Source organism: Phocoena phocoena, chromosome 1, assembly GCF_963924675.1.
Source record: "Phocoena phocoena chromosome 1, mPhoPho1.1, whole genome shotgun sequence".
NCBI lineage: Eukaryota > Metazoa > Chordata > Mammalia > Artiodactyla > Phocoenidae > Phocoena > Phocoena phocoena.
Genome location: NC_089219.1, coordinates 171,955,734 through 171,982,308, shown reverse-complemented (window position 1 = coordinate 171,982,308; position 26,575 = coordinate 171,955,734). Strand labels below are relative to the sequence as shown.

Genomic DNA, 26,575 nt, shown 5'->3' with positions numbered 1-26,575 from the left:
GCATGAGCTGTACGGCTTTCCTCAGCTGTAACTCATAGGGGTTCCTGGCGACGCCGCTCTGTATGGGGTTCCTTGAGCTGCATGTGCTGGCTGGCCAAACAATCGTCTGGAAAGAGCAGAGCTGTATTTTCAAAATTCACAACAGTTTTGCAGAAAGGGAAAGGCTGCTGGAAATCGACTAACTTTGAAAGGATACGGAGATAGGAAGGGTTGCAGAAGCGGCCTAAAATGGTTTTCGTCAAGGGATAGTCTGTTTTGCCTGCCCGGATGTATGGCCATGGAGAGTGCATCCCGCAGGCATATACGTGACACATTTAAAAAATCGATTTTGCTGATTTGAAAAGTTGTCTTGACCACTACCTCAAGCTACTGCTGCATGTTTTCATGGTCTAAAGTTGAAAGCTGCTGTGCTGTCTAAAATCAAAGTCTAATCAGCTTCTATATTATAATTTCTTAAAATCTGAAAGAATGTTCTTTGTACGTCAATGAATGATGTTCTCCAGTCCTGCTAACAAATGGGCAGAGGTACTGAAAATGGGCCTGTTTAACCTACAACGACTGGTTTTATTAACAGAAGGAAGGTAATGCTCACCTAAAACGTCTTGATACCTGCCCTATGCATTTATCTTCTCTGGATTATCTACACTTCTTGATACCTGCCCTATGCATTTATCGTCTCTGGATTATCTACACTTCTTGATACCTGCCCTATGCATTTATCTTCTCTGGATTATCTACACAAGAAGCCTTCAAGCCTTCGAGAGGCCTTCCCTGATTCCCGAAGTTAGGGTTCCCGCCATGTGGTACCCCTAGTATGCTGTGTTGTCCCATCAATGCACTTAGAACACCACATTATAATTGTCTCTTTGCTTGTCTGTGTCCCTCAAAAGATTCTGAGCCTTACGACCGTGTGACCATCTCTGCTCTGTTTACTTTTGTATTCCACTGTCTAGGAGAGTGATTACCATAAAGGTACCCAACACGTTTACAATAAATAAGTCACGTGGTCAAAATTCAATTTTGTTAACTTTAAATAAGAGACCTTATTAACTAATATTCCCAAGAGTTTGCTCTTCTCATGGCAAATAAGGAAATCTAGTAGGCCAAAGGACTGGCATTGCCAAATCTTAAGCTCTAAGTTCTAAATATAAAGCCTATGATAAATCTGTCAAGATCAACTGGAATCAGTCAGTGATGATTGGAAATGCCATCAAAATAAGTAGCAGGTGCATCAAGGTCATAGAGATGACCTGTCATCCTCATAGGATGACTTTCACGTCCTATTTAGCAACTTACACTGAGAAGGCAAATGACTTTTGCAGAGAAGAAAGAGAAAGAACCAAAGTGATGGCTGTAACTGGAGATGAGGTTAACAACAAACCAAAATCAAAGAGAAAATGTTGCAACTTTTAAATGTCATCAGATCAATGACGTAAAAGAGCTTTTTATATGAGCACTCAGAAGAAAGAGAATTGGACAAGAGAAAAATATTGGGAAAGGATGGAAAAGTATGCCTACTGATTGCATTGAGATAAATAGAGCCGAGAGGGATTGGGAGGTGGGGTCTTGCATTTATGGTAAGACAGTTTCTGTGGATGAATGAATGGGCAATTGTCACAGTTCATCAGAAGTTACCGAGTTGCTAAGCAAGTATAATTAGGGAAAAGACATTCAGATCAGATATTCCATCCAAACAAGTTCATTTCATGTCCTTTGAATTATAACATTTTATATATACACATATATATATATATAGAGAGAGAGAGAGAGAGAGAGACATTTCCCTATTGTGCCCCGAATCAACACACCCTTTCTTCCTGGATCATATCAGGGCACTGCAAACATGCACATCTTCGCAAAGAGCCACTTAGGTGAAAAGAATACGTTGCCCAAACAGAGAGGCTCTAAAGATGTGAAACTTAGAAAAACAAAGTTTTTGTCCACTTTTTCCCCCTGAGGGAAACTGTCCAAAGAGATGTGGATGGCATAAATCATCTGAAGAGTTCTTGGTTGTTTTTGTTTTCCTTTATTTTCACATTCGTGAGTTCATTTTCTTTTTAATCGAAAATCTAGAAGATTGGAGCTGGCACTACCAGCAGTGTCTGATGGGAGAGAGCATATGTTTCCTGTCATACTGGCATCTGACTATAACAGCCATGCGGAAGTCAATGCAAGTCCTTACATCAAAGTTTGATTGCCATTGTACGGACGTTGCTAGAAGTTGAAAAAAAGCAATGTCCATTTGAAGCTCGTCTGTGAACTTTGCATGAACCGCTAGGGATAATGTAATGTGATGACAAGCCAGTTATACCTTCCACTAAATTTGCTGTCTGGAATGAACTGAAATAGTGTTTGGTTTGTGTAATTACGTCCATCTATCTTTATATTCCAGCGGCATATCGCAAATTGAAAATACTAAAAATTGACTGTTGGTTCTGATATTTAATGATTGCCAAAGACAAGACGATGATTTATTGGTTACTTACCGATGTGACACATTTGCATCTTATTAGACGGAGATTACTATTCCTTAAAATGCGGACGAGGCCTGATCATGTCTGATGGATTGATTTGATTTGCAAATGTAATCAAACTAATAAGAGGGAAAAAATGAGCAATAATGCCTTGTTTTTCAACTGGCAATCACTCCCCTGCCAACAAGGCTGATATCCCTGACTAAGCAGCCTTTACACCGTCTTCCTGTCGTCTCAAATAAACAAAGGGATGCTAAGAGCTTGATAAGAGGATAACAAGCCAAGTACAGATGCAGCATGGAGCCCACACCCCTGAACTGTGCTGTTGCACGCGAGAACAAACGTTAATGGCAGGAGATGCCACACGACCTTAACAATCCTGAGAAAAGCTCTCGCTGTAATCAGCTCTCTATTCCCATATTCTTAATCTCTCTTCAAAGTACATGAAGAACCTTTCCTTAAAGTAAAAAATACTGCCATCTTCCTTCATGCAGTAAGCAGGCCTCTACTCATACAGAGACTCTGTTTCTGAGATAGTTTAACCACGTAAAATCCAAGTGGGTTCAGAACAACCACACATACATGGCTTGAAAAGAGCATAAAAACCCTGTCAGGCAGCTGCTGGCCCTCAGTTTATTCCCTAGAATATCACTGATATCCAGAATACAGGGAGGGGAGCTACAGAGTGGGAAACTCTGAAATACTGGACCAGGAGGTGTGGTTGACACCTGACTTTGATCATTCTCAAAGCATTCCTTCAAGACTCTTGAGTACGTGTGTGACGGAAAAATAGAAACCATGATCCTGAGTGAGCTGCAAAGCACCCATTCTTGAGACAAAAATTCAAAAAGTGTTTTGATAATAGATCAACTATGCCTCAAAGTCATATAATAATGACAGAGACAGTCTCCCTAAAACAGAACTTTAGTATAAGGCCTACCACAGAGTAGGCTTTTAATATATATTTTTTGTTCAGTGCACGAGTGAATAGGTATTAGCTTGCTACAAAAATATATTACACACGGTATTTTTGGTGGGGAACTGAATATTACAAAGTGTGCAAAAAAAGTCAAATTGAATCTAGAGAACCTACTACCATATTCAGATATCTCAAAAATGATCATAGTTGATGTTTCAAAGATAACCACGTCATCCATCTTCAGCCCATACGAAATTTATTAAACTACAAGAATACAGTATGGTCAGATTCACATTAAATAATAAATAATTCTATTCGAACTGTAAAAAAATTGCCTTGGAAATTTGACTTAGACTTTCATGGCACATACAGAAATGTGAGAACCTAAAATCCTCACTGAGTATACTGGGTTGGATAACTGACCAGATTAATTAAAATCCATGGATTATCTACAAGCTAATTTTAATCAAACGTTATATACTGATCTGTCAGTGACATTGTCTTCAGAGATAGCATCACATATATTTACACAGCAAGTATTCAGAGATGCTTTATATATAAGGTGCACCTCATGTATTCCTGTTACTTTGTCTTTATGTTATCTAGACACTTAGCTCTGTATCAAGATCCTCCATTGAGAAACTCTTGGCCACTTTAAGCTGTTGGCTATGTTTCCCAACCTCAAGCCTCAGTGAAGGAATTCTCTCTACTATAATATCCCCCTGCGTGAAACAGAAAGATTCTGAGCTATACCTTTAGATTAATAATTCTTCAGAAAGGAGTTTGATCTGAAATATCCAGATATTATAGCCAAGCTATATCAAAGAATAACAAAAGAAAGATGGGTCTATTACTTATAATTTGGGGTGCACAACTTAAAATATACCAAAATAACTTTTCTATAACATTTTCACTACTGGTCTATCTTCAAAAAATATGCTGTCCATATAAATATGTGCATGTTTATATATGATGTAATATAATGTGGTATAATATAGAACAAAGAGGATAACTTGCTAATATTTAATACTATGCATAAGAAGATATACTCTTTTCTGAAAAACTGGTGGTGACGATGATAAATATCAACAGTGCTCAACTGTTAGATGACTGAGTTTTAGTCTCAACTATGTCCTGAGTAGCTCATGACCTTGGGTAAGTCATTCAGTTTTTCTGGCCTTCAACGTTTTTATCTGGAAGTGAATGTGCAAATAAAGGCATTTAACATTTACTGAACACTTAGCAATTAAAAGATTGGATTGGGCACTTTACATACGTTAACTCCCTGAATTGTCCCAGTAGCCTATCAAGTTGGTCACTTTATTATTATCATCCCCATCTTATACATAAGCAAACTTAGTTCATGGCATGAAGCAATATCAGAATTTGAACCATGGTCTCTAACTCCAAGGATGGTACACTACCCACTGCAATATCCTCTTAAAATGAGAAGTTCTAGCAATTGAATTCTAAGGTTCATTCTGGTTCTATCATCCAAGAATTAATTTTTAAAGAAAGAGATCTCTATTTGCTATCCTTCCATTTATTTTTAAAAGGGTGTCAAAAAACTTCCTGTAGGCATGTTTCTGAGTAAGCAACCATATTTTTTAAAGTTTGGGAAAATCTATCATATAGCACTTTGCTTCAATATCACAGCCATTCACAGAAATAAATCTGAAATGTTTAAGTAGAGATTCCATGCTTTTCCACAAAAGGTTAATCTGAGTAATATGCACAGTTGAAAGGACCTTTGGGAGGGTATTCCTCTTTTACGTTTACAAGTCTGCAATGCAGACTGGGCTCTGCCATGACACAGAAAATCACAAGATTAAGTCGAGCTGGACTGTTCTTTTTCCTAAAGTGCTGACCATGTCAGGAGGAATCAGTCCTTCCTTGAACCCACAGCTGTTCCTTCTCCCTCTCTCCCTCCTCAGTCCAGGCTACCATGTGCCCTGCCATAAACATGCCGCCTGGCTGAGGGGGCCCAGCACTTCAGGGAATTAATCCTTCCCTAATGTAGGTTAAGCAGGTGTGAAGCCCCCTTCATACAGAGAGGAGGGAGCTGCTCTTCAGAGACACCCCTGGAATTACGGTGTTTCACTGGGCTCCGATGACTCTCTAAATCCATACAGGCTGTGTTGCTGACCTAGACGGCTGGTCATCCACTGGCTTAATCTGAATCCAGTGGAAGAAACTGGTCCTTTCCCCTTCTTGATTTTATAATATTAACAATATGTAGTGAGGACTTAATTGCCCATTCTGGCAATGGAAATATAATTTCCTTATTGGAAGCAAAGTTCTGTGGTTAAATGGAGACATGTAAAATTGTGGGATGAACTAAGTTGAATTAACTCTAGAGCTTAGAATTACCAAGAGGTGCTACTTACCCACTATATGTTTCTCTTTAACTAAACTACGATGCATTAGTACTTTTAACTCATATAATAATAGCACAGAATTTCACATTAAGAGATCCAAGTATAAAATGAAAGCTGAATATCCCTTTGACTTGGGGTTTGTGTACTTTGTACGTCATTCCTGATTCTTGGTGGAGGAAAAAATATATATAACCTGGCAAAAATAAATAAAAAATAAAAGTGGTTGATTGCTTCTGAGAAAATCGTAGTTTGTTTTTTTTCTTTTCTGGGGATAAACCAAGAAATTTTTTTGCTTAAGAGAAATATCAAGGTATTTATAAACAAATGGAGGTATTATATCTGTTTATCATATACCATAAGCTTCTTAGAAAGTTTGGTCAATTAAAGGGATTTTTAGCAGGTTAAATACATTCTCCTAATTGGGTTCTTCTAAGAATCATTTATGAAGGTTGAAAAGTGGCCTGAACTGGGGAGGAAGCAGCTTGGCGTTAGGGAAATTCTATTCCTGGGGACATGTTTGGTATAATGTTAAAAATATTATCTGATTGGTAAGATGCCACTGATGTGGATGGCTTGGGTCACTTTGGACACTGATTTGTTGAAAATGAAAAGAAAGAGAATAATGAAAAAGTATAGTCAAAGGGAGGGCAGTGCCTTGACTGTGTGGACCCTGACTTTGGTTAATAAGGAAAATTCACACGGAAGAGCAAAAAGGTAAATGAACAGCAAATTCCTTCTGTAGATTTCCCCTCCCCCTTCTCCTTCCACCCCTCTGATAACCCCCCTCGGCGGAGGCAATTCAACAGTCTACGAGATCCGAGATCCAACATCAAAACTACTCCTCAGTCGTCCTCACACCTTTCATTCCTCCCCAAGTGTCCACAGTGAATTCAGTTCAACCCCCTTTCCTCTTTGCTTCATCTACATCAGCACCATTTCTTTTTATGCATCAGAACCGCACTTTGTATCTTGAACCTGATGGTCACTTATTCACCGAACCTTGGTCTAACAAGGAAGTAGGCTGACTTAGTCACATTAAGGAATACAGCCAAGGCAAACATTCTTGGGGAAAAAAGGCAAACAGAAGAGCAAAGTTACATGGCTTTTCTGAGGCTTGTGATCCAAAATTATTTCAAATTCTTTTTATGGTGATGAAAAAGCTCCATCCTTTACAACACACACACACACACACACACACACACTACTACACAGCACTTACACTTTCACATTAACTATTCTATTTCATGTGGGATGACTTGACTATTTCTTTTTTCCAGTGTAATTAGGTTATGTCCTAGCTTTCATAAACTCATTTAGATATAGGCAATCTTGGATTACGCAGCTATTTTTATCTACAGAATATAATGCATTGTACCAGAAATTCTGAGTTCAGCTGAGTAATACACCCTCATTCAAAAAGAAAACTCAGCATTTTTTTTCATTTTTTGAAGAAACCACTTCTCTGTGTGCTTTCAAATTACTCTGTATTCCACAGAAAACTGTTCCTCGGATGCTTGAAGTCTCCAGCTGCCACACAATTTATATCTCTTTCCTCTGCTCTTTGTTTTTCAGCCATTTTCCCTGAATGTCAAAGTCAATTTAGTGCATTTCACTTTGCTGAATAAATCAGAGGCGAAATCCTTGCTAAAAGTGAAAATTTGATTTGCTAAAAGGAGCTTAGGGCAACTATTAATCAATATATCCAGAGTGCCAAAGCCAAGGCCACGATAGACATGCATTCATTTGGAGATTGGCTGAGGCAGAGCAAGGGGGACGCAGGGGAAAACGTGTGACCAGCCCACGGGAGGGAGGTGGGATTAGGGATGGAGAGAGGGTCAAAGAGGAGCAGAGGGAGAAACAAAACACGCCAGCATCACGTTTAAACTTCTCTCTCCAATTCTTCTTTTAGAGGTGGAAAAATATTTTAACGAACCATTTAAGCATATATGGGTTATGCTAATTAAATCAGCTTCCATATAGAATTCTTTTCACAAGACACAGAAGTCTTTCTCTCGAACTCATCAAGTAGCCTCGAGAAGAACCTAAAAGTCAGAAGTAACAGCTCTATGAACAAACAGAATTCCAGAACAGAAAGATATGAGCTGGGCCAGGTCTATGGGATGTCAATATTTTGATAACCCTCAGGTAGAGTGCAGGTTTGTTCAGGCTTCTGATATATATAGTGAACCGAATGATGAGACTCATCCTGTCACCTTATCATTCAAAAGAGTTTCGTGATTACAATTACTTGCCTGAAAATGATACCATCTTTTAGGACTTGATGAATAGAGAAATATTCAACCCAGTGAATCTGAACAGAATTGGGGAGGAAGAGCCTTCAATTTTAGCAACCAATCATTTAAAAACTTTTCCAACCATTCAGCTGAGTAGCTACACAGTGATCACCTTGTTTCATTAAAATTTGTGATCAGGGATATAAAGGGCACACTATCAACCACCTTGATTTTTATTGATTTTAAAGGTGTGTCATACATTTCCTCTTTGATTCAATTCTCCTTCATTTTATAAATGTGGAGACAATATTTAAAGACAGGGCAAATATTGTTCCATTTGCCTAAACTTGTATGAAAGGCAGGTAGGTAATCTGGAACAAATGACAAAAGATGTACGGGGAAGTAGAGGAGGATAGGGGAGAAGGACCTACTGAAGCTACTGGTAAAAAGTCATTTAAGTTAAATATTCCATGGTTCAAGTAACACTTGAACCATGTGTGAATCAAACTTCCTGACTCTAGGGGATAATAAGAGTTAAACAACTGAATTGTTATGGACATCAAGTAAAAGTTCGTGAAAGTGCTTTGTAAACAATAATAAACTCTACCGATGTTAGTTGTTTTTGTATTGAAAGCTTAATCGCACAAAAAAGAAGATTACCACATAACAATGCACATACGTATGCACAGATATTTATGCAGACACAGATCCATGATTCAGGGTGGAGATCAGGTCACCTGTAGCTTGAATAAGCCCCACAGTACCTAGCATAGTATCAGGTCCACAGCAGACACTCAAATACTTAAATTGTATTCATGACTGCTATGAAATCATGATTCCTTGTGGATCAGAGGTACACAGTGGCATGACGACGAATGGATGGCAGATATATTTGGGGGATACCTAGGAATGGACCAGAATACTGGAACAGAGCTTACGTGAGCACAGGTAATTCAGCATGGTGACGGCACTGTGCATCAGGTCACAAACAATGGCACTGAATGGTGTGGAGAGGTCTTTGTGGGCATCTTTAATAACATTTGGGGGTGTCTCTTGAACCAGGTCTCTGTCTGGGAAACCTCAAACCTTCTTTGTTGGTCTTTGGCCTTTCTAGCAAGGGTAGCTGCAGAAAATGAACAAGCCTGTAGGGGATCTTTCAGATTATTTTTTTCACAACATAGTTTTCAACTTGTTCCTTTCTCCATATCACAATCGTGACTTCAGAAACTGATAAACGTTCAGTTATTTCAGGTGTGGCCGAGGAGGACGAACCTGACTATCTAGAAGCTAATGGTCTTGTTCGCCTAGCACAGAGTGATGGCAATATCCATACAGTGATCCTCTTGGTTAAATAACCTTTCCCTCCCTTTCTATTATAATGGATGTTTGTTCTGAATATTTTTTGAAATAGCTCTTATGAATACTAACTTTTTGGATCACTTGGCTCTAATTACAATAAAATGACAATCTATGCACAATCTCTTAGGCACTAAAATGAACACTGAATATTTTACGTTTTTAGATCATTCTTGATAATTTGCAAATTAATTATGCATATGTGTATAATTTGCATGTGTGTTTTTTTTCCTCATTTAATTTTCACAATATAACTCATGGCCAGACCAATTACATAACTTACAAAATATTACTCAACTATATACAAGCTCAGGTTTTCTGATTTTACTTTCAGAATTATTCTACCTTTTATAAACCACAACTACCGGTACACAGGTATACAACTCCCAGGTGCATTAAACATAACTTCCAACTATCTGATAATTGAATATAGTTGTAATTTAAATAGTCTTACTAAGTGCCAAGGCATTGGATCTTAAATTTAAAATTTCTCCACTTGGGACTTCCCTGGTGGCACAGTGGTTGAGAGTCCGCCTGCCGATGCAGGGGACACGGGTTCGTGCCCCGGTCCGGGAAGATCCCACATGCCACGGAGCGGCTGGGCCCGTGAGCCATGGCCGCTGAGCCTGCGCATCCGGAGGAGCCTGTGCTCCGCAACGGGAGAGGCCACGGCAGTGAGAGGCCCGTGTACCGCAAAAAAAAAAAAAATTTCTCCACTTAACTAAAAGACTCAATGACTTCACAGTTCTGAAATCATTAAGTTACATGCATATAAGAAAAATTAATCCTGAGAAAAGAGCTGTAATCGCTTTAATTCACTTGTAGCAAAGTAGAAATTACAACTACGCGTAAATTCAGTTATACCATGGGGTGGAGGGCGGAGCCGCAGAGCCAATTAATAGTTTTGTGCTGTGCATATTTTTAATCAACTAATCAATAGTACATTTTTCAAGTGCCAATGATATAGAAACGAAACAGCATATTAGATCCTTTTTATATATAACATAACTCTCTTAGTTAACTATGCCGTTTCCTGCATGTGAAACCATAATCACATGCATACACATGAAAACTTACCTTGGTGTTACAAATGGAAACATAATCTTACAGTAATTATTTCCACCACAATTTTTTGTGCTTTTTCACACGTCACAATCATGTAATGGTGCCAGCAGTTTAAGATAAGTAATGGGCAGTTAAAAAACAAAACCTTCACAACTTTGCCTGGGGAATGATACAATCTAAAAAATGGATCTCTACGTAAAATGCATTGGAACAATAAATATGTCTTTAAACAGTATCATTAGCCATAAATATTAGTTCAAAATACTCTTGGGTATTCTCTCACAAAATTTATATCCTAATATATAGAAATAGTTTATCCATGTTCTTTAGAGATTTCTGTCATTTATAGAAAATTCTAAGTACTTCTGTCGAGAAAACTAGAAAAAGCCAACTCGCTGAGCAAGTTTTAATACATTTTCCTAAGTGAACGTTTTAGAAAAAATGTTTCAGAATAAATGGAGAATACTGGTTTCTATACTTTAGACTTCTGTTTCTTACATGAATAACTATACATAAAGACTGTTTTATCACATCTCTTCCGAGTGTGGTTTTCTTTTTGAGCTTAATAGTTCCTGCCTTCACTTGGTATGAAGAAAAACTATAGTTTTTTTGTGTTATTTTTCCTGTTTTAAAAATGTCACTAAGAGGCTCCAAACTTGAATGGAGTCCTTCTTCTTCAGCAGGTAACTGTTCGATCTGTCATGTCAAAAATAAACAAGCCCACCTGATAATCTGCCATATTTGATAAAGGAAAAAACAACTTCTAACATACATTCATTCACTGAATTGTTCAAATACCTTTCTCTTAAAGTCATCCGTCTGGCAAGATCCATAAATATATTTAAGCCACTTATATAGGTCAGCTAATATGGGTGATGCTTTTCTAAGCACCATCTGACGAAGCACATTCTGCATTTTGCTAACAAAGTTACAGTACAAAATAATATTTTAATCAACCACAAAGAACAATAATAGGTCTGACTGCTGGGCTGATAATCGTCTTATCACACCCTGTGAAACCTAGCTCTAATATTTGACGGAGCCTCCATTACTTGGCAGCCCATTCTAAAAAAAGGCCAACAATGGAGAGAGAATGAAGTGGAGTGTGCAGGACCTCCGTATCTACATAAAAGAGATTAGAGGCGACAGCGGTCCATTTTACAGCTCAATCATATTGTGTTAGCATGCGCTTATCCGAGCGCGGACGAAATTGAAAGAGAAATAAAAAAGAGTCAGGCAGATAGGAACCAGAAAAGCGAGGCGTGAGCAATTTCCAAGGATATAAAAGGATGCTAATGGTGGGGCCCTGTCATTCTTAAAAAGGGCTATTAGGGCACCATCATCTGTTCTGGTGCCCTTATGCTCCTTCAACTAAAGTCAAGCATTTTCTAAAGCCCTTGTGATCTTTTTGCTTCTAGAGATAAAGTATGGTCATGTTTCCGAACTACACACTTTTCCATTTATGTGATTTATTAAAGTAAGTCAACAAATTCTATTTACTGATAAAAAAACCCCACTCCCTATGTATTCTTCTTCAATATTTTCTTTTGTTGAATTTATCACTTTTTTATGTAGCAAAAGCAAGTATACAAAAGTATCTTCCCAGGAGTGCAGAAAGGCTACTGATCTGATCTTATATGCTAAACTTAATTTTTAAAAAGTGTGTGTGCGTGTGTGTGTGTGTGTGTGTGTGTGTGTGCGATTCCACAAACTGAGAGCATAAGGAGAGCAAAGGCTTGGATTTTAGTACAAACAATTTTGAAGTGAAGATTAAGACGTGAAATTTCCGTTCTGATTTGGCTTTAATTCCAGCTCCAACCCCAGTTATGAGGACTAGGTCATGGTATCAAAAACACATTTTTACTTTTATCAAGGCAGAAATGAGACTTTAATCTTTATATTCTCTTCGGCTTTACCCCCTCCCCATCCCATGCTCCATGTTGCTGCCGTGCCCAGGCTCCCTGAACCCGGCTATATAGACCAGCACGCTGGTATCACAGCATCTTTTACTTCTACCTCCGAACACTGCACGGCACACTTACTGTTATGAAACTTAAAGGCATTTCAGTGAATTCGTGTTTTGCTAATCCCTCTCTGAAAAGCCAACATACTCCTTGCAGTCATTTAAAACACCCTCCGGGTATCACGAAAAACAGAGCTGTGAATCATCATTGCACAGTAACCTCCTCTGGCATTTGCTGTGGAGAGAGAATAACGTCAGCCCCTACCAATTCTAAGCCTCAGCTTAAGACTGAACACATAATCGTATAGCAATTGTTTCCACCACTGGAAATGCTGTTACTCATAGTTATTTAAAGTTACTGTCTTCACAAAGGTCACCAGAGCCCCTTTACTGTGACAAGTTCCTCTGTAAGCTGACATTTCTACTTAGATACACAACTGGACCCACAAATTTATCACTGACTTTTCCTTTCCAGAGAGCAGCAGCAGGAGTCGTTGACTTTTCTTGATTGTTATTATGGAATGTCTGTACGATAACAGAATATGGGCTTAACCAATTTCTTAATTCAGGGAGAACTTGGGCAGAATTCGTGGCCTCTCCTGTTGCAGAGCACAGGCTCCGGACGCGCAGGCTCAGCGGCCATGGCTCACGGGCCCAGCCGCTCCGCGGCACGTGGGATCTTCCCGGACCGGGGCACGAACCCGTGTCCCCTGCATCGGCAGGCGGACTCTCAACCACTGTGCCACCAGGGAAGCCCTGTGCAAGTGTTTTTACCTCTCTCTGCCCCAGATCTCCCTATCTTTGAATTAAGGATAATAATATCTGATTCCTGGGTTAGAACAGTGGGTCTCAACCGGGGAAGAGGGGCATGATTTTGCCCCCCCAAGAGGACATCTGGCAATGTGTGAAGACATTTTTGTTTGTTACAACTCAAGGATGTTAATAGGTAGAAACCAAGGATGCTGCTAGATACCCTACAAGGAACAGGACAGGCCCCATAACAAAAGATTATCTGGTTCCAAACATCAATTGCGTCAAGACTGAGAAACCCTGGGTTAGAATAATGCTATTTTAAATCTGTGAGTATGTATGTCTGTGTACTTGTGTGTGTGTGGATAAATGTAAATGATATAATATATATTGATTATTTTTTAAAGTATCTGTGGACACTTCAACATATCTTAGTTTTGTTTCTTTCTAAAACCCTTCATAACACTTTCCTTCCAGAAAAGTTTTCATACACTGTTTAGGTAAATTCTGGTTGTTTCCACCGCTACAATTTCCAATGTCTCACCATCTTTCAGCATATTCTATTTCGATTTTTTTTTGCTTTTTCTAAAAACCTTATAGATATGATTACAATCCAAATGCAAATCAGCTATCCACACAATCAAATTCTCATCTTTCTTTTAGATGTAGTGACCCTTGTGGAGGTATCTTCCAAAGAATACACTCCAGCTCACCTATTTAAACTAGTTTTGACTTAATTGGGGGTGCTTTATTAACAAACAGTGTAAGACAAAGTAACCGGTATAATACAGAGTGATGCTTAAATTAGTTTACAATTTGCTTGGCCTCATCTAGAACTGCAGTGAACAAAGCCATTCAGAAACGTCAGCTGTGTTCCCAAGCACTGCAACAAATTGTCGCCTGAACGCCGCACACTTAATGACTTCAAATTAGCTTCACTGCGATACCGCCTGACAGTTCGTTACGACTGTTAGCAACATAGCTGGCGTATCATGACCGATAAATTGGTTTCAGTGTGGGCTGGGAAAGGGACTTCCATCAATTTGATTAAAGAAATTACTGTAGCATTCAAAGCATAAAGACAAACTAGTTTAAGGAGACAGAAATAAGTTCACTGTACCAGAGAAACACGGCTCATCGTCCAAAAATTTGTTTGTAAACTATTTGAAGATCAAAGTTCAAACAAACAATAATTCAAGTAGACTACTAAAATTCTTAAACCCTGTGATCAGGTATATGTTCACGGATCTAAGGACAGGCCTGGAGAGAAAAATAATTGGATACTTTAAAATACTACTTTTGGGACTTCCCTGGGGGCGCAGTGGATAAGACTCTGCACTCCCAATGCAGGGGGCCCGGGTTCGATCCCTGGTCAGGGAACTAGGTCCCACATGCATGCTGCAACTAAGAGTTCACATGCCACAACTAAGAGGCCCGCCTGCCACAACTAAGACCCAGCACAATCAAATAAATAAATAAATACTTTTAAAAAAACCTGAAATACTACTCTTAAGTCACCATATGAGAATATTTACAATGTCAATTTAACATTTATTTTCATAATTTATGTATAAATTCATGGTAAATATCTAATTGTAAACCAAAGCAATATGCAAATATGAAAAACAATTCAGTATAAATCGCCACTATGAACAACAAAATAAGTGATTTTTAAAAGGAAAAAAGGTATCTAGACTACTCCTGACAAAAACTTTTTTTTATTACGATATTATAGCTTTATTTAGGGTTTAGGAAGCTAAGATAGAGCAAGCTTGGGAAGTTGTCCCATTGGCAGGCCAGGCAGGACTTATACCCAGGCTGTCTGCCTTAAAGCCCCCAATTCATAAACATTTATTTAAAGTGAAAAGAAAAAACAGAAGTATTTCCTTAGGAGAAAACTCGGACTTTTTAAAAAAATAAAGAAATATTTTAACAAGTTATATTCTCTTTATCTTAGGTTGGCAATAGTACCTTCATATGCGAAAAAATAATTAACAAGCATTCAAGATGGTACAGTTATTAAAAAGGCATATGATTCTATTAGGAACAAGAAAGCACTAAATTAAGTATAACAAAAACAAATGTAAAGGTTTAAAAAAATCCTAATGAACGGGAATTTCCTGGTGGTCCAGTGGTTAAGACTCTGTGCTTTCACTGCCAATGGTTTGGGTTCAATCCCTGGTGGGGGAACTAAGTTCTCACAAGCCGTGCAGTGTGGCCAAGGACAATAAATTAATTTAAAAACTACAAATAAAAAAGCAAATTAAAATAAATAAATAAAAATGTAAAATCCTAATGAGAAAATTGTGAATTTGCCTAAATCAACATATAAAGCTTAGGGAATTAATTGCAAACTTTTCTTTTTCATTTCAGAAAAGGTACCTGGAATATGCTTCGCCCATCCAATGATAACCACCAATTCTCGATCGGCCAAGTCGCACAGTGTAGTGAGGGCTTTGATGTCACTGTCGGGAACAGTAGGGTCGGGCATGGCATAGATCTTCTCCGGTTCAGCCACCAATAAATGTGAGACAATCTTGTTATCTGCAGAATCAGACCAGAGCGCTACAAGATCACTACATCATCCCTCTTTCGCACGTTCTAAACTAGGTGGTGTTTTGAGCAAAAACAAAAAACAGAACAAAAACACCCCACAAACACCTATAATCAACCCCAAATATTCCATTTACGGTTCAACATATATATATTAAGCAGCGTTCTGGAAAACCCATAGCAGTTGTAATAGTTCTTTGTTTCTTCTTGGCTTTACCTGCCTTTGCTGGAATGAAGCATCTGTCCTGTAATGAAATTTTTTATAGCAAACAGAGAAGAGAAGTTAGAGGCTTTCTGGGTCTGCTCTTTGATTCTTAAGTGGGATCTGGGGAAGCAGATTAAATAGCATACAACAGCTTTAAAATAAATATCCACATAAGCCACTGAAATATAGAACATAATGCAGGAGGCAAAGAACTCCTACTGCCCATAGACATAATGGGCATGAAAGTCATTAACTGTCCTAATTCCTTTAAAGAGGAGCAAAGGTCAGAGCCCTTCTGCCGGGGTGAATTACTGACTGTATAACTCTGTCTCTGTGGGATGCATTCAATACAAACGACTTGCCTTTCTCCCCCTCCCCACACACCAGGCCCATCTTCCAAATACAGCCAGTGTCAGCTTCCAGAAAAATACTCCAACTTAAATGTGACTGTATTTCCTCTTTGGAGCGTCTAATACTTTAATCCTCTATTTTCATCTGTTGTCTTTAGTTCATTCTCTGGTTCAGATTTATCTGTCTGAAATTTGTGATATATGTTTTTAAAATCCTTCATAAAATAAACACTAGAGACAAATGGAAAGCATCACATCAAATGTGTTTTATCGCTCAGGGCCATGTGAGAGTTTATGGAAGGGGTTATAAAGCCTTGCTAACAGAATGATTTTTCTTGTTGGCCCCACTTTCAATTTCTACACGTAGCTTTAGATTTGATACTTTCTTCTAAGTGAGGAAATACAAATAGTTAAGAATAAACTCAGATATTTCAATGTCTGTGTCCTATTACTCTAGAAAACTAGGGTATTAAATGCGATCTTTGTGAGCGAAGTCAAAGGTTCCTCTACGTTTACTAGACCATTTGCCTTTCCCTATACATTTTTAACTTTTTTAACTCAAAATGAAAAGACTTCATATACCTTAGAATTGAAAACATAGTTCTTTTTTTGTCTGCTGTAACAACATAACAAGGATACCTACCCAAGCTATAATTTGTAATTTTTCTGATAGAGTTTAAAATTTTTACTACTATGACTGCCACATGAATTCTGTTCACTTCAAATTATCAACAGATAACCATTCAATGGCAGTAATATTCAATTATTATCAAATTAAAAATACAGATTTGGGAGGAAGTATTCCCAAATATCGTATTTTCTAGAAAAGAAATTAAAATCAAATATTCTTTTTTTTTTTTTAATTTGTAGGATCTGAAGAGAATGACATTTGTTTCTCGTATATGCTATCGAAACAACACCCTGTTTTTTAGCTACGCTTGGAAAAGTTTCCACTTTCATTGCTCTGACAATGCAGCAAAACCTCTCAGCAACTACTAGATCCCCAGGATTAGAAGAAAATGCAGTAATAAAGGGTACAAAAATGTAACGGAAGGAAATCGTGATTCGAGTCCTTTTAGTACAGGGAAAATGCAACCTGTTTTACCCAAGCCACTGGATACCTGACTGGAGGGGGTCAGAGAAATTTGGTGGAAGCTTAGAAATTCCTATCATTCAGAAAATGGAATAGCCGGCAGCACTGTTTCTAGGTGAATCTTATTTAATGTTTCCCTAATTAGAATCAATAGAACCCAATTTTCATTCTTGGGCTTTTGTAGTACGCAAACAATCAGTCAGGCTCCAGAAATCTCCCCCAGCCACTTTCTGAGCAAAGCCCATGCCTGGTCTCTTGACATTTGTCTGACAGGATCTGAAAATTAAGTTTTATAAATGTTTGTTACCAAAATACACTAATTGGATAGACTAAGGAAAATGAACACAGAGGCCTTAAGATAATGAGTAATGATTTATTAGGAGTCCTCTTTCATCTCAGACAAATGGAGCTCACTGAAATTGCTGTCATCTTCTTAAAGGTACTTGACAAGTGTCTTCCCAATTTCTCAGGTTTACGCCGAAAACTATAGACGTTTCTTTATCCATCCTGTGGACTTACGAGTGGGCTGGTGCTCATTTTTCTCTCGGTAGAGGATATCATCAATGGTGTCAGTCGACTTCATATAAAATGAATGAGAAATGCCCAGTCTGGATATTAGTGAATCCAGGAAAACGAAACCTCTAATGAAATTAAGCATTAGTGTTTATTGCACTTTATTGTATTATCAGAAAGTTTTTTTATTCTAATGTGCAAAATCTGCCTAATGCAGTCCTAGATTGTATTTGCAGAATGCCAGACAGCTTATGCAGGCTGAGGAGAAGATGCCAGATTGGACAATTGAAGGTATAATCAACATAATGTTTTTTGGAAAGGCAAAAGGAAACCATGCCATATGTTCACTTAAGCTTCAATTTTATGTAAAACTGGTTGTTTTTCCTTTGACATAGCTAAAGTGTCCTTTCATTTACAGTTCAGGGTCTGTTTTATGTATTTAACAGATGCCCATATGCTCACACGGATGCAGCGACCCCTCCTGGAGAATCTGAATGAGAAGAGGACACTTCTTCTCTTCCCTCGAAAGCAGATCAAAAAGTACCCGTGTCTTTTCTAGAACTTCTATGGCTGCAACTTCCTCTGGTGAGGGCTGGTTGTGTCTTCTGAGACAGAGACAGCTAAATGTGAGAACTGTTTCCACCAAAGCACTTTCAGTGCCTCGTATAAACTCTATGCATAAACATCCTAAAATGTTAGCTCTTTTGCACTACAGCCATGAACTGATTTTTCAGAAACTGGAACGCAGTTAACTGCCTCAATCTACATTCTAGCTCTTTTTAGCTAATGACAAAGAGAATGGGGTTTGCATTTTAGCTACGTACCTACCATTGCTTCAGATTACAGCCAGGCATGATCAAACCACGGGCTTTTAAAAAACAATTCATAATGCCCATAAGGGCATCTGAAATGGAACCACCAACCTATGCTTGTTATCAGTAGGGCCCATCCTTGTTTTAATCTATTGCTAGCGAGTGTGTTAACCTTCTATAGCTCTAAATTAATGAGGCTCCTAATGTATTTTCGTTGGGAGGTTGAACAAACTCATTTAGCTAGTGGAAACTACAAAAATCACTTTCTTGTGAAATCTGAAACTAACAGCTCCAATGAACTAATGATCATGGTACGATCCATTTTATGTACCTCTGAAAATAAAGATAACCCGTAAATGTAAAATTCGCACTACATAAGCTATGCCTTGGTATGCTTATGCTTCCACAAAATGACTAGGTGAAAAAAAGGTAGAGGGGGAGAAAACCACAGGAAAAAAAGATAATTAGCTGAGTTGTTGTTGCTCTTCAAAGGCAATCCTTGGGAATAAAGCCACATCTCCCCACCCCCGCCAACAAAGAGAAGTCTCGTTGGAGTCAGTAGGAATGGGCATGCCAGAAGTGATGTACCTAGAGCCAGCTGGGAGGATGTCGTGTGCTGGAAAGCCAGACATGTCTGCTGTACTTACATGGCTTTTTGGCTGGCTGAACCAACTGAGGGTTCAGGTACGGGCTGTTCTCCGCATCTATTCTGCGCTTGTACTTCTGCCGACCTCCACGTACTCTGTCAAGACGCACTCCTGTGGGGAAAGACAGGCACTTCCTTACTGTTGAGGTAACTACCTTTGAGACCAATCAAATACATAGAGACTATCGTCCACGGGTGCTAGGTAAACAGAGAGTAGATTGCAGAAGGGTCCAGGGGAAGGAGAGGAATGTAAAAAAGTGACGGCTGAACCAAGACTGGTACAGGTTGGAAACCAAACCTGGCAGAGATGACCAAGCTGAGAGACATTTATGCAAGGCCATCAGAGTCACCTACATACCAAAGGAAAGGCACCTTTCCTTGAGAATTAATACAAAGAAACTGGAATTTGGTGCTAACACGGTTTCTCAAATTAAAGATGCTGGCAACGTGTATCCTCTTCATCAGTCACCCCTGAGAGCTCAATGTGTGGGCTTGAGTAGATCAGTAGACCCAGAGCTGTTCAATCCACGCCGGTCTATCAGAGGACTCCACATGGACCTGTGGAACTGAATTGAGTTGAAAACCCCTACATGTTGTAGAGAGCTGGAACCCTACTACACAAGATGAGATGCGAGGATCGTTCCGTGTTCTAAGTCAACATGTCTCAGAAGGAGCATGTTCTTTACATTTTGGCACAAGTTTGTATTTTCCTTCAAATGAGAGGAAACTGAGAGCAGGTTTGGACTGAACGCGGGTTAGAAGGAGGAGATTCCTGAAAGAATTCAGGAGGCTAGGATGGCAAAGGAGGGATTTGTTAGGAGGGCAGAGATGAAGCGTGAAGCTAGAAAGTAGGCGAAAGTAGACCGGCATTTAGTAATACTTTTTCCCCATGAGTGATGGACTGGGTCAAGATTCAGGGAGGTATTGCTGGTAGTGGATCTATAACATTAGGGAAAGGGGCAAAAGGGAAAGAAAGGGATTAAAAAGAAAGAAATGTTTCATTTACATGGGGCAGTGGGGAGGGGCGCTTGTTAATAACATGGTTTCCAGTCTGTAATTGTAAAGTTTAGAATAGAAACATATAAATCTTTATCAAATAAAGAGAAGATTACTTGGGAGTAAGAGAGAGGTGAGAGATTCGCTTTGTGGTCTTAGATTGTACCTTAATTGATAAGACAGTATTAACATTATCCACTAATAAATTCACAACCAAGTAATTCATTGTACATATTTTCATATTTCTCAAACTGTCCGGCAAATAGATTTGGTTTAACAGTATCCTCAGTATTGTTAATTTACTGAAGGCCCTCTCAGAGCCTTTAACGTGCAACTAATAGAACTCTCAGAGGGAGATACAGCCTATGCAATGTTTTGCAAACCAATTTAACCAAGGATCCTGTTTTGGGACCATTTGTTAATACCATGTGGAACAGGTGAGTTGTGGGGTAACTGAATTATATGAAACAGTCTGGGAAAGGCTGATATATTTCTATGTGAATCCTGAAGGTGAATATATATACTCATATGTTAAAGATGACTATCAATCCATGAGCTAAAGAAACACGTAACTTTTCATATTACTACTACTTTAAGAGTTGATTTCCTTTGAGTGATAAACACAAACATACACTTGGTTCCAGATAAACCCTGAAATGTCAAACTGAAACATCAGAGCAGAGTTTAAGTGACATCAGGAGGCAACTTCAAGAGCAAGTAAGTAGGTTTAGACAAACAAATATCAAAAAACGAAGAGCTTAGGTACAGTCTCTAAGTATTCAGTGAAAATAGAATGCTTGTGAGTCATGAAGAAACATTTCTTGACTGCCGCTTTTAGAGGAATTTTGCACCTAGAGTTCCACTCCTTCGTTTATCTAATTTTTATTGTGTCTATATTTAATTTACTAAAGTTTAACACCTTCCCTCTTTTCCCCCCTTTAGTCGTGTTTTGTCTTTTTTCATTTCTTTCTTTCTCCAGGGTATTTTTCCAGTTTATATAATGTGGTCACATTTTGTCTGTTCATCTGAGATCCATTCAAATTTGTTTCATTATAAGAATTTAAAATTTTCCATTATAAGAGTTTAGAAAATTAAAAGCATATATAACTAAAAGTGGTACCATAACACATTTGGCATCCAGCTCCGACGCAATGTGAACATTAATGTGATATGGTTAGAGGTGTGAAGAGAAGGCAGGATGAAACAGAGACAGAGAAAGACAATGACAGACGAAGGCTAAAAAAAGGAGGAAACATTTAAAAATAACTCTGAAATTGTTAGAACCAAGAAAGCCTGACATACACACACTACTATATATAAAACAGATAATCAACAAGGACCTACTGTACAGCACAGGGAACTCTACTCATACTCTGTAATGACCTATATGAGAAAAGAATCTAAAAAAGAGTGGATATATGTATATGCATAACTGATTCACTTTGCTGTACAGCAGAACTAATTCAACACTGTAAATCAACTATACTCCAATAAAAATTTTAAAAATTAAAAAAAAAAAAGGAACCAAAAAAGCTCACAGAATGCATCTTGATTAGGTTTGTAGACTCCAAACTTTGCTTTTGGTGTCTGTCAGGGCATGAGTTCACCATGAGCAATATAGCCTCACATGCTCAAATACTGAACAATACACTGTGTATTTTCCAACACAGGAGTCAGAGCTGGTGAGTTTCTGACAATGGATTTCGTCCATCCTGAAGGCCTATGGAAGAGGATTGTGGCTGAAAGACTGGATTCAAGGTCTTGGCTGGACACAATTCTGACACAGTTATATCACACTAAAGCCACCAATCAGCTTAGCCAACTGGCCCAAGTTTATGGGAGAAGTGCAACACTGAAAACTAGTTATTAAATATCATGAAGAAAAAATACATATACTTGATTGACAGAATTTTTATTATGCATTATGGGATATTTTTTGTATCTGTAGGAATATATCCTTTAAGTATTGTGAAATAATTTTATTACTGTGCATTTCCTTTCAACTTTGAACAATGAATTACTGAAATATTCATATTATTTTTACGTGCTCCTCCAAAATCTAAAGGAGTGTTCTCACTCTTATGTTCATTCTCGCTTTCTCTTTCTCCTTTTCCCTCTTTTTCTTGCTTTCTTCCCTCCCTCTCACCTCCTTTCAGTGTGTGGGTAGATAAACTACTATCTATCCAACCATCCATCCATACCACCTACGTATATATCCAGTTTCTAAATATTCAAATACTTTTTTACAAAAGCCATGACTTAACGCTTTCTTACTTCCTAAAATAAAGATCAGTTGGACAAAGCATTCATTTATGATTTATAACTTTATGTATATGGTATTCAGTAGATGACTGTAGAGGGAAAAAATAGATATTAATACTACATAATTAATACAATTATGTAGCGAAAGTTGACGGGCAGTCAACATACAGAAAAATTGTTCCTGCCAAGTTTAGATAACAATTAATGGTAAAAATTTCTAGAGTCGATATATTTTAAAAGATCATAATAACTTTTATATGAAAGTTTTATTCCCATTTTAGGGGGTTAAAAATAGGCAAATATCAACAATTTCAAGTAGAAAATATTTATACTGCTTTTAACCTCTTTTCAAAATCTGGAAAATCTTCTTTTTATGCATCTTCTAGAGACATCATGATGATGATAATGATTTAGTTTAGCTGACTTCATACTCAGTGAAATGTTTGAACTCAAATCCTAGTAACACACCTGCAACTACTTCTACATCATACTAAAATTATTCACCAATTTATTCAGTTCTGGTGGAGAAAAAACATAGTCAGTAAAACCAGTTTTTTTCCCCCCAAGGACAATCATATAACACGGAAATACACAAGTGACCTAGGTTTCAAAGTTAAATCAGCCCAAGCTATGTGTTCAAACATGTGGACCCAGCTTCTTTATCTGTGCATCTTTGAAAATAAACAGATTTATTCATCTGAGTCATAATAATATATGCACTGAAACTTTAATAATGTGATTTTAAAGGGTCTGATAAAACAATACTATACAGATATCATTAAGAAGTCTATTTTCACATATATACGCTACTATGTATAAAATAGATAACTAATGAGAACCTACTCCATAGCACAGGGAACTCTACTTGGTGCTCTGTGGTGACCTAAATGGGAAGGAAATCCAAAACAGAGGGGATATATGTATATGTATGGCTGATTCACTTTGCTGTACAGCAGAAACTGACACAGCAGTGTAAAGCAACTATATGCCAATAAATAAATTTAAAAATAAAAGAAGTCTATTTTCAGTATATTTCTAGTTTCAAAGTTTTTCCAGAAAAATGTTTCCAACTGTAATAATATAAGAATTTATTCTTAAATATTATATGAGGAACATGGGAAAAAATAAAGCACAGTTTGCAAATCAGAATGGTTTCTTTCTGGCTCTTTCATTAACAAGCTCTGTAAATTTTGTTGAGTTCCTTAACCTGTTTGCTTTTCCAAATATAAGATGGATATTAAGACAATAACCTCCCTGGTGTTTTGCTGTAATGATCCAATTATATTAATATAAGGTACTAGTATATTTGGATATTATACTAATGTACTAATATATTTGGATATTATACAAATGCATTATTAAATATCTTATAAACCTTAAAATACCAATTGAAATATTGCTATATTATTTATTGAAATATATTTTGCATCGTGATCATTTATTGAAAATCTACCCCCATGGAGTGTGACAGTCTACCCTGCCTCAATTCTGTAGGTAAACAGATTTGAGGTATGACTGAATGGTAAGATAATACAAAGGGTAAAACCCAAGTAATGACATTATTTGATGTCTAAGTGATTACAGAAATATTTGGTATCCCATTCTATTTGCTGTTCACCCCATCACTAATAATATCATTTAGACTTTATTTTAGAACACATACAGAAGCCAACCCAAAGTCTACCAAAAAGAAAAATGCTACCTCTGAGTTTAGCTAGAAACACACAATACAAAGTTAAGTAGAGAATTGATAATTATCCAATTAACCTAATACATTTCATTTAAAAGTCTCTACTTTCAGCAGAAACAAATAAAAAAAACACAACAGTATTTACGATCAGGACCTGGAAAATCCAGATTTGCCTTAAACAAACATCAATCTAATCCAAATATTTCCACTTACAATGGCAAAGTCTGTCTCTCTACATCTTTACGATCTTAAATACCAACAATTTCTGTTTGGACTCCACTTGTAAACCAGTTTTGAAAAAGTTTATAAAGAAGATTTCTCCCAGTAAATAAGACACCCACAATGTTCAATGTTTGACAGGATTTGAAGTTAATTAAGGCAACTGGATTTTCTATTCATGTGGAGACTGCCATTACCCCTTTCATTTTTTAAATAAAAAATTTTAATATTTACATTACCTACCAAACAGAACGTTTCACATTGCTTTTTCTGTCAAGTACTGCATGTGCCTACATTGCCACAAGGGAATCACAAATCTCATAAGTTGTCAGAATTTACAAAATTGAGAAAACAGGAATAGGACAAGAAGGAAAAAACAAAACCAAAAAAAAACCCGCTATGAGGCACATAAATGCCAAAAGAAGTGAAACAGTTCAGCACAAGGCCTTCTTAGGTCAGCTAATTTTAAGTCTACATTTTAGGCCCAAATGCAAATTTTAAAAATATTATATAGTCCAAAGACAAAAGTATTTTTCACACTTTTAATAGTACAAAGTCGTTCCATAGGATAATTAAAGATCTCCCCTTCAGAGAATTACACAAGGCTATCCTAGCCTACTTTGCTAAATTAAAGAAAAGGCTTTTTATAATATTGTTCCTAAACAAAGGTTTGCTAAAAACGTTGATTACACAGACCCCTGGAATACTTAAGAAAGATGCAAATAGTCAAATTAAAGTAATGATAATTTTTTAAAAGATAGTGAAATAATATTTTAAAAGATTAATGACTTTAGGGGCTTCCCTGGTGGCGCAGTGGTTGAGAGTCCGCCTGCCGATGCAGGGGACGCGGGTTCGTGCCCCGGTCCGGGAAGATCCCACATGCCGTGCAGAGCGGCTGGGCCTGTGAGCCATGGCCGCTGAGCCTGCCCGTCCAGAGCCTGTGCTCCGCAACGGGAGAGGCCACAACAGTGAGAGGCCTGCGTATCACAAAAAAAAAAAAAAAAAAAAAAAAAAAAAAGATTAGTGACTTTAATGACAACTAAATAAATAGTTGGATTATTGAAATGTTATCCAACACGACTTGTACTTCAGAATGAGGAGCTGCCTGGGAAGGTAAAGCTTATGACACAAGAAGGTGAAGAGGGCGGGAACCTTCTCCTCCACGATGTCTCTGCTACTGCCACTCCCTCTGCTGTGGAAGGGAATCCAGCTCTTTCCGTTCAGGAAAAGAAGTACCTAGAAGTGCCCTTGAATTTGCCTGAGATTTCAGTGAGGGAACCATCATAAACAGAGGGTGGAGAAAACCCCTTTGAGGGGCTGTAGGAAAGGACGCAAAGGCAGATCAGCAGTATCAAGACACAGTGGCGAGAAGTTTAGTGGCAGCCTGTGATGGGGTTCTTCCTCGTAGCAGCGTGCTTACAGAGAGGACCAGTTTTACCTAGAGTATTTGTGCATATTTATAGGTACCCCAGTAAAGGGACGAGTGAAAATTATTTGTACACTGACACAGATACTCCAGGGAGAGTCTAACCATATTAAATTCTGGAGGATCATGAGAGACAATAAAACACACCAAGCCCTAGTTACCTTCTCTTACTATTATTGCCCTTTCTCAAAATAGACAGTGATACTGTCCAACATGGCTTCATGATTTCGTTCCTTTCTTCCTATCTCAGCAAAGTTTTGACTCCTGATATCTGCATCTCCTTAACAAGCAATGTCTTCATTGATAATGGAACGACTTAATCTCTGTATGAGGTGTCTTGCAATTAACCAAAACACCCATTGGTTATTGAGAGCTTCTTCTATTCTAGGCAATGGGTTAATTGTTTTACGTACATGAACACATTTAATACTTACAGCAATCCTATGAAGCAGGTGCTATTATTATCCCATTTTACAAATGAGAAAACTGTAACGGGGAAGAGGCTGAGCCAGGAGTGGCAGCGGGGGGCCACGGCTGCCGAGCCCACGTTCTCAGGGGACCACGGCTGCAGAGCCCACGTTCTCAAGCCCTATGTTTATACTGCTTCTCTGTCATCAAATTCTATGTTTGGAAAACAGCATGTGGTATATACTCCAAAAGCAGAAGCGCGG

General features: G+C 38.0%; 1 protein-coding gene across 2 annotated transcripts in view; it reads right to left on the bottom strand.

Annotated features, from left to right (window-relative positions):
* The window catches only part of ESRRG (estrogen related receptor gamma), a 583,686-nt gene that overhangs the window by 40,825 nt on the left and 516,286 nt on the right, over positions 1–26,575 (bottom strand). For both annotated transcript variants that reach the window (XM_065892087.1, XM_065892078.1), the window contains exons 4-5: positions 19,313–19,423; positions 15,522–15,683 (exon numbers count right to left, since the gene is read on the bottom strand). In XM_065892087.1, the coding sequence (XP_065748159.1) occupies positions 15,522–15,683; positions 19,313–19,423 (273 nt within the window). The remainder of the gene's footprint in view (positions 1–15,521; positions 15,684–19,312; positions 19,424–26,575) is intronic.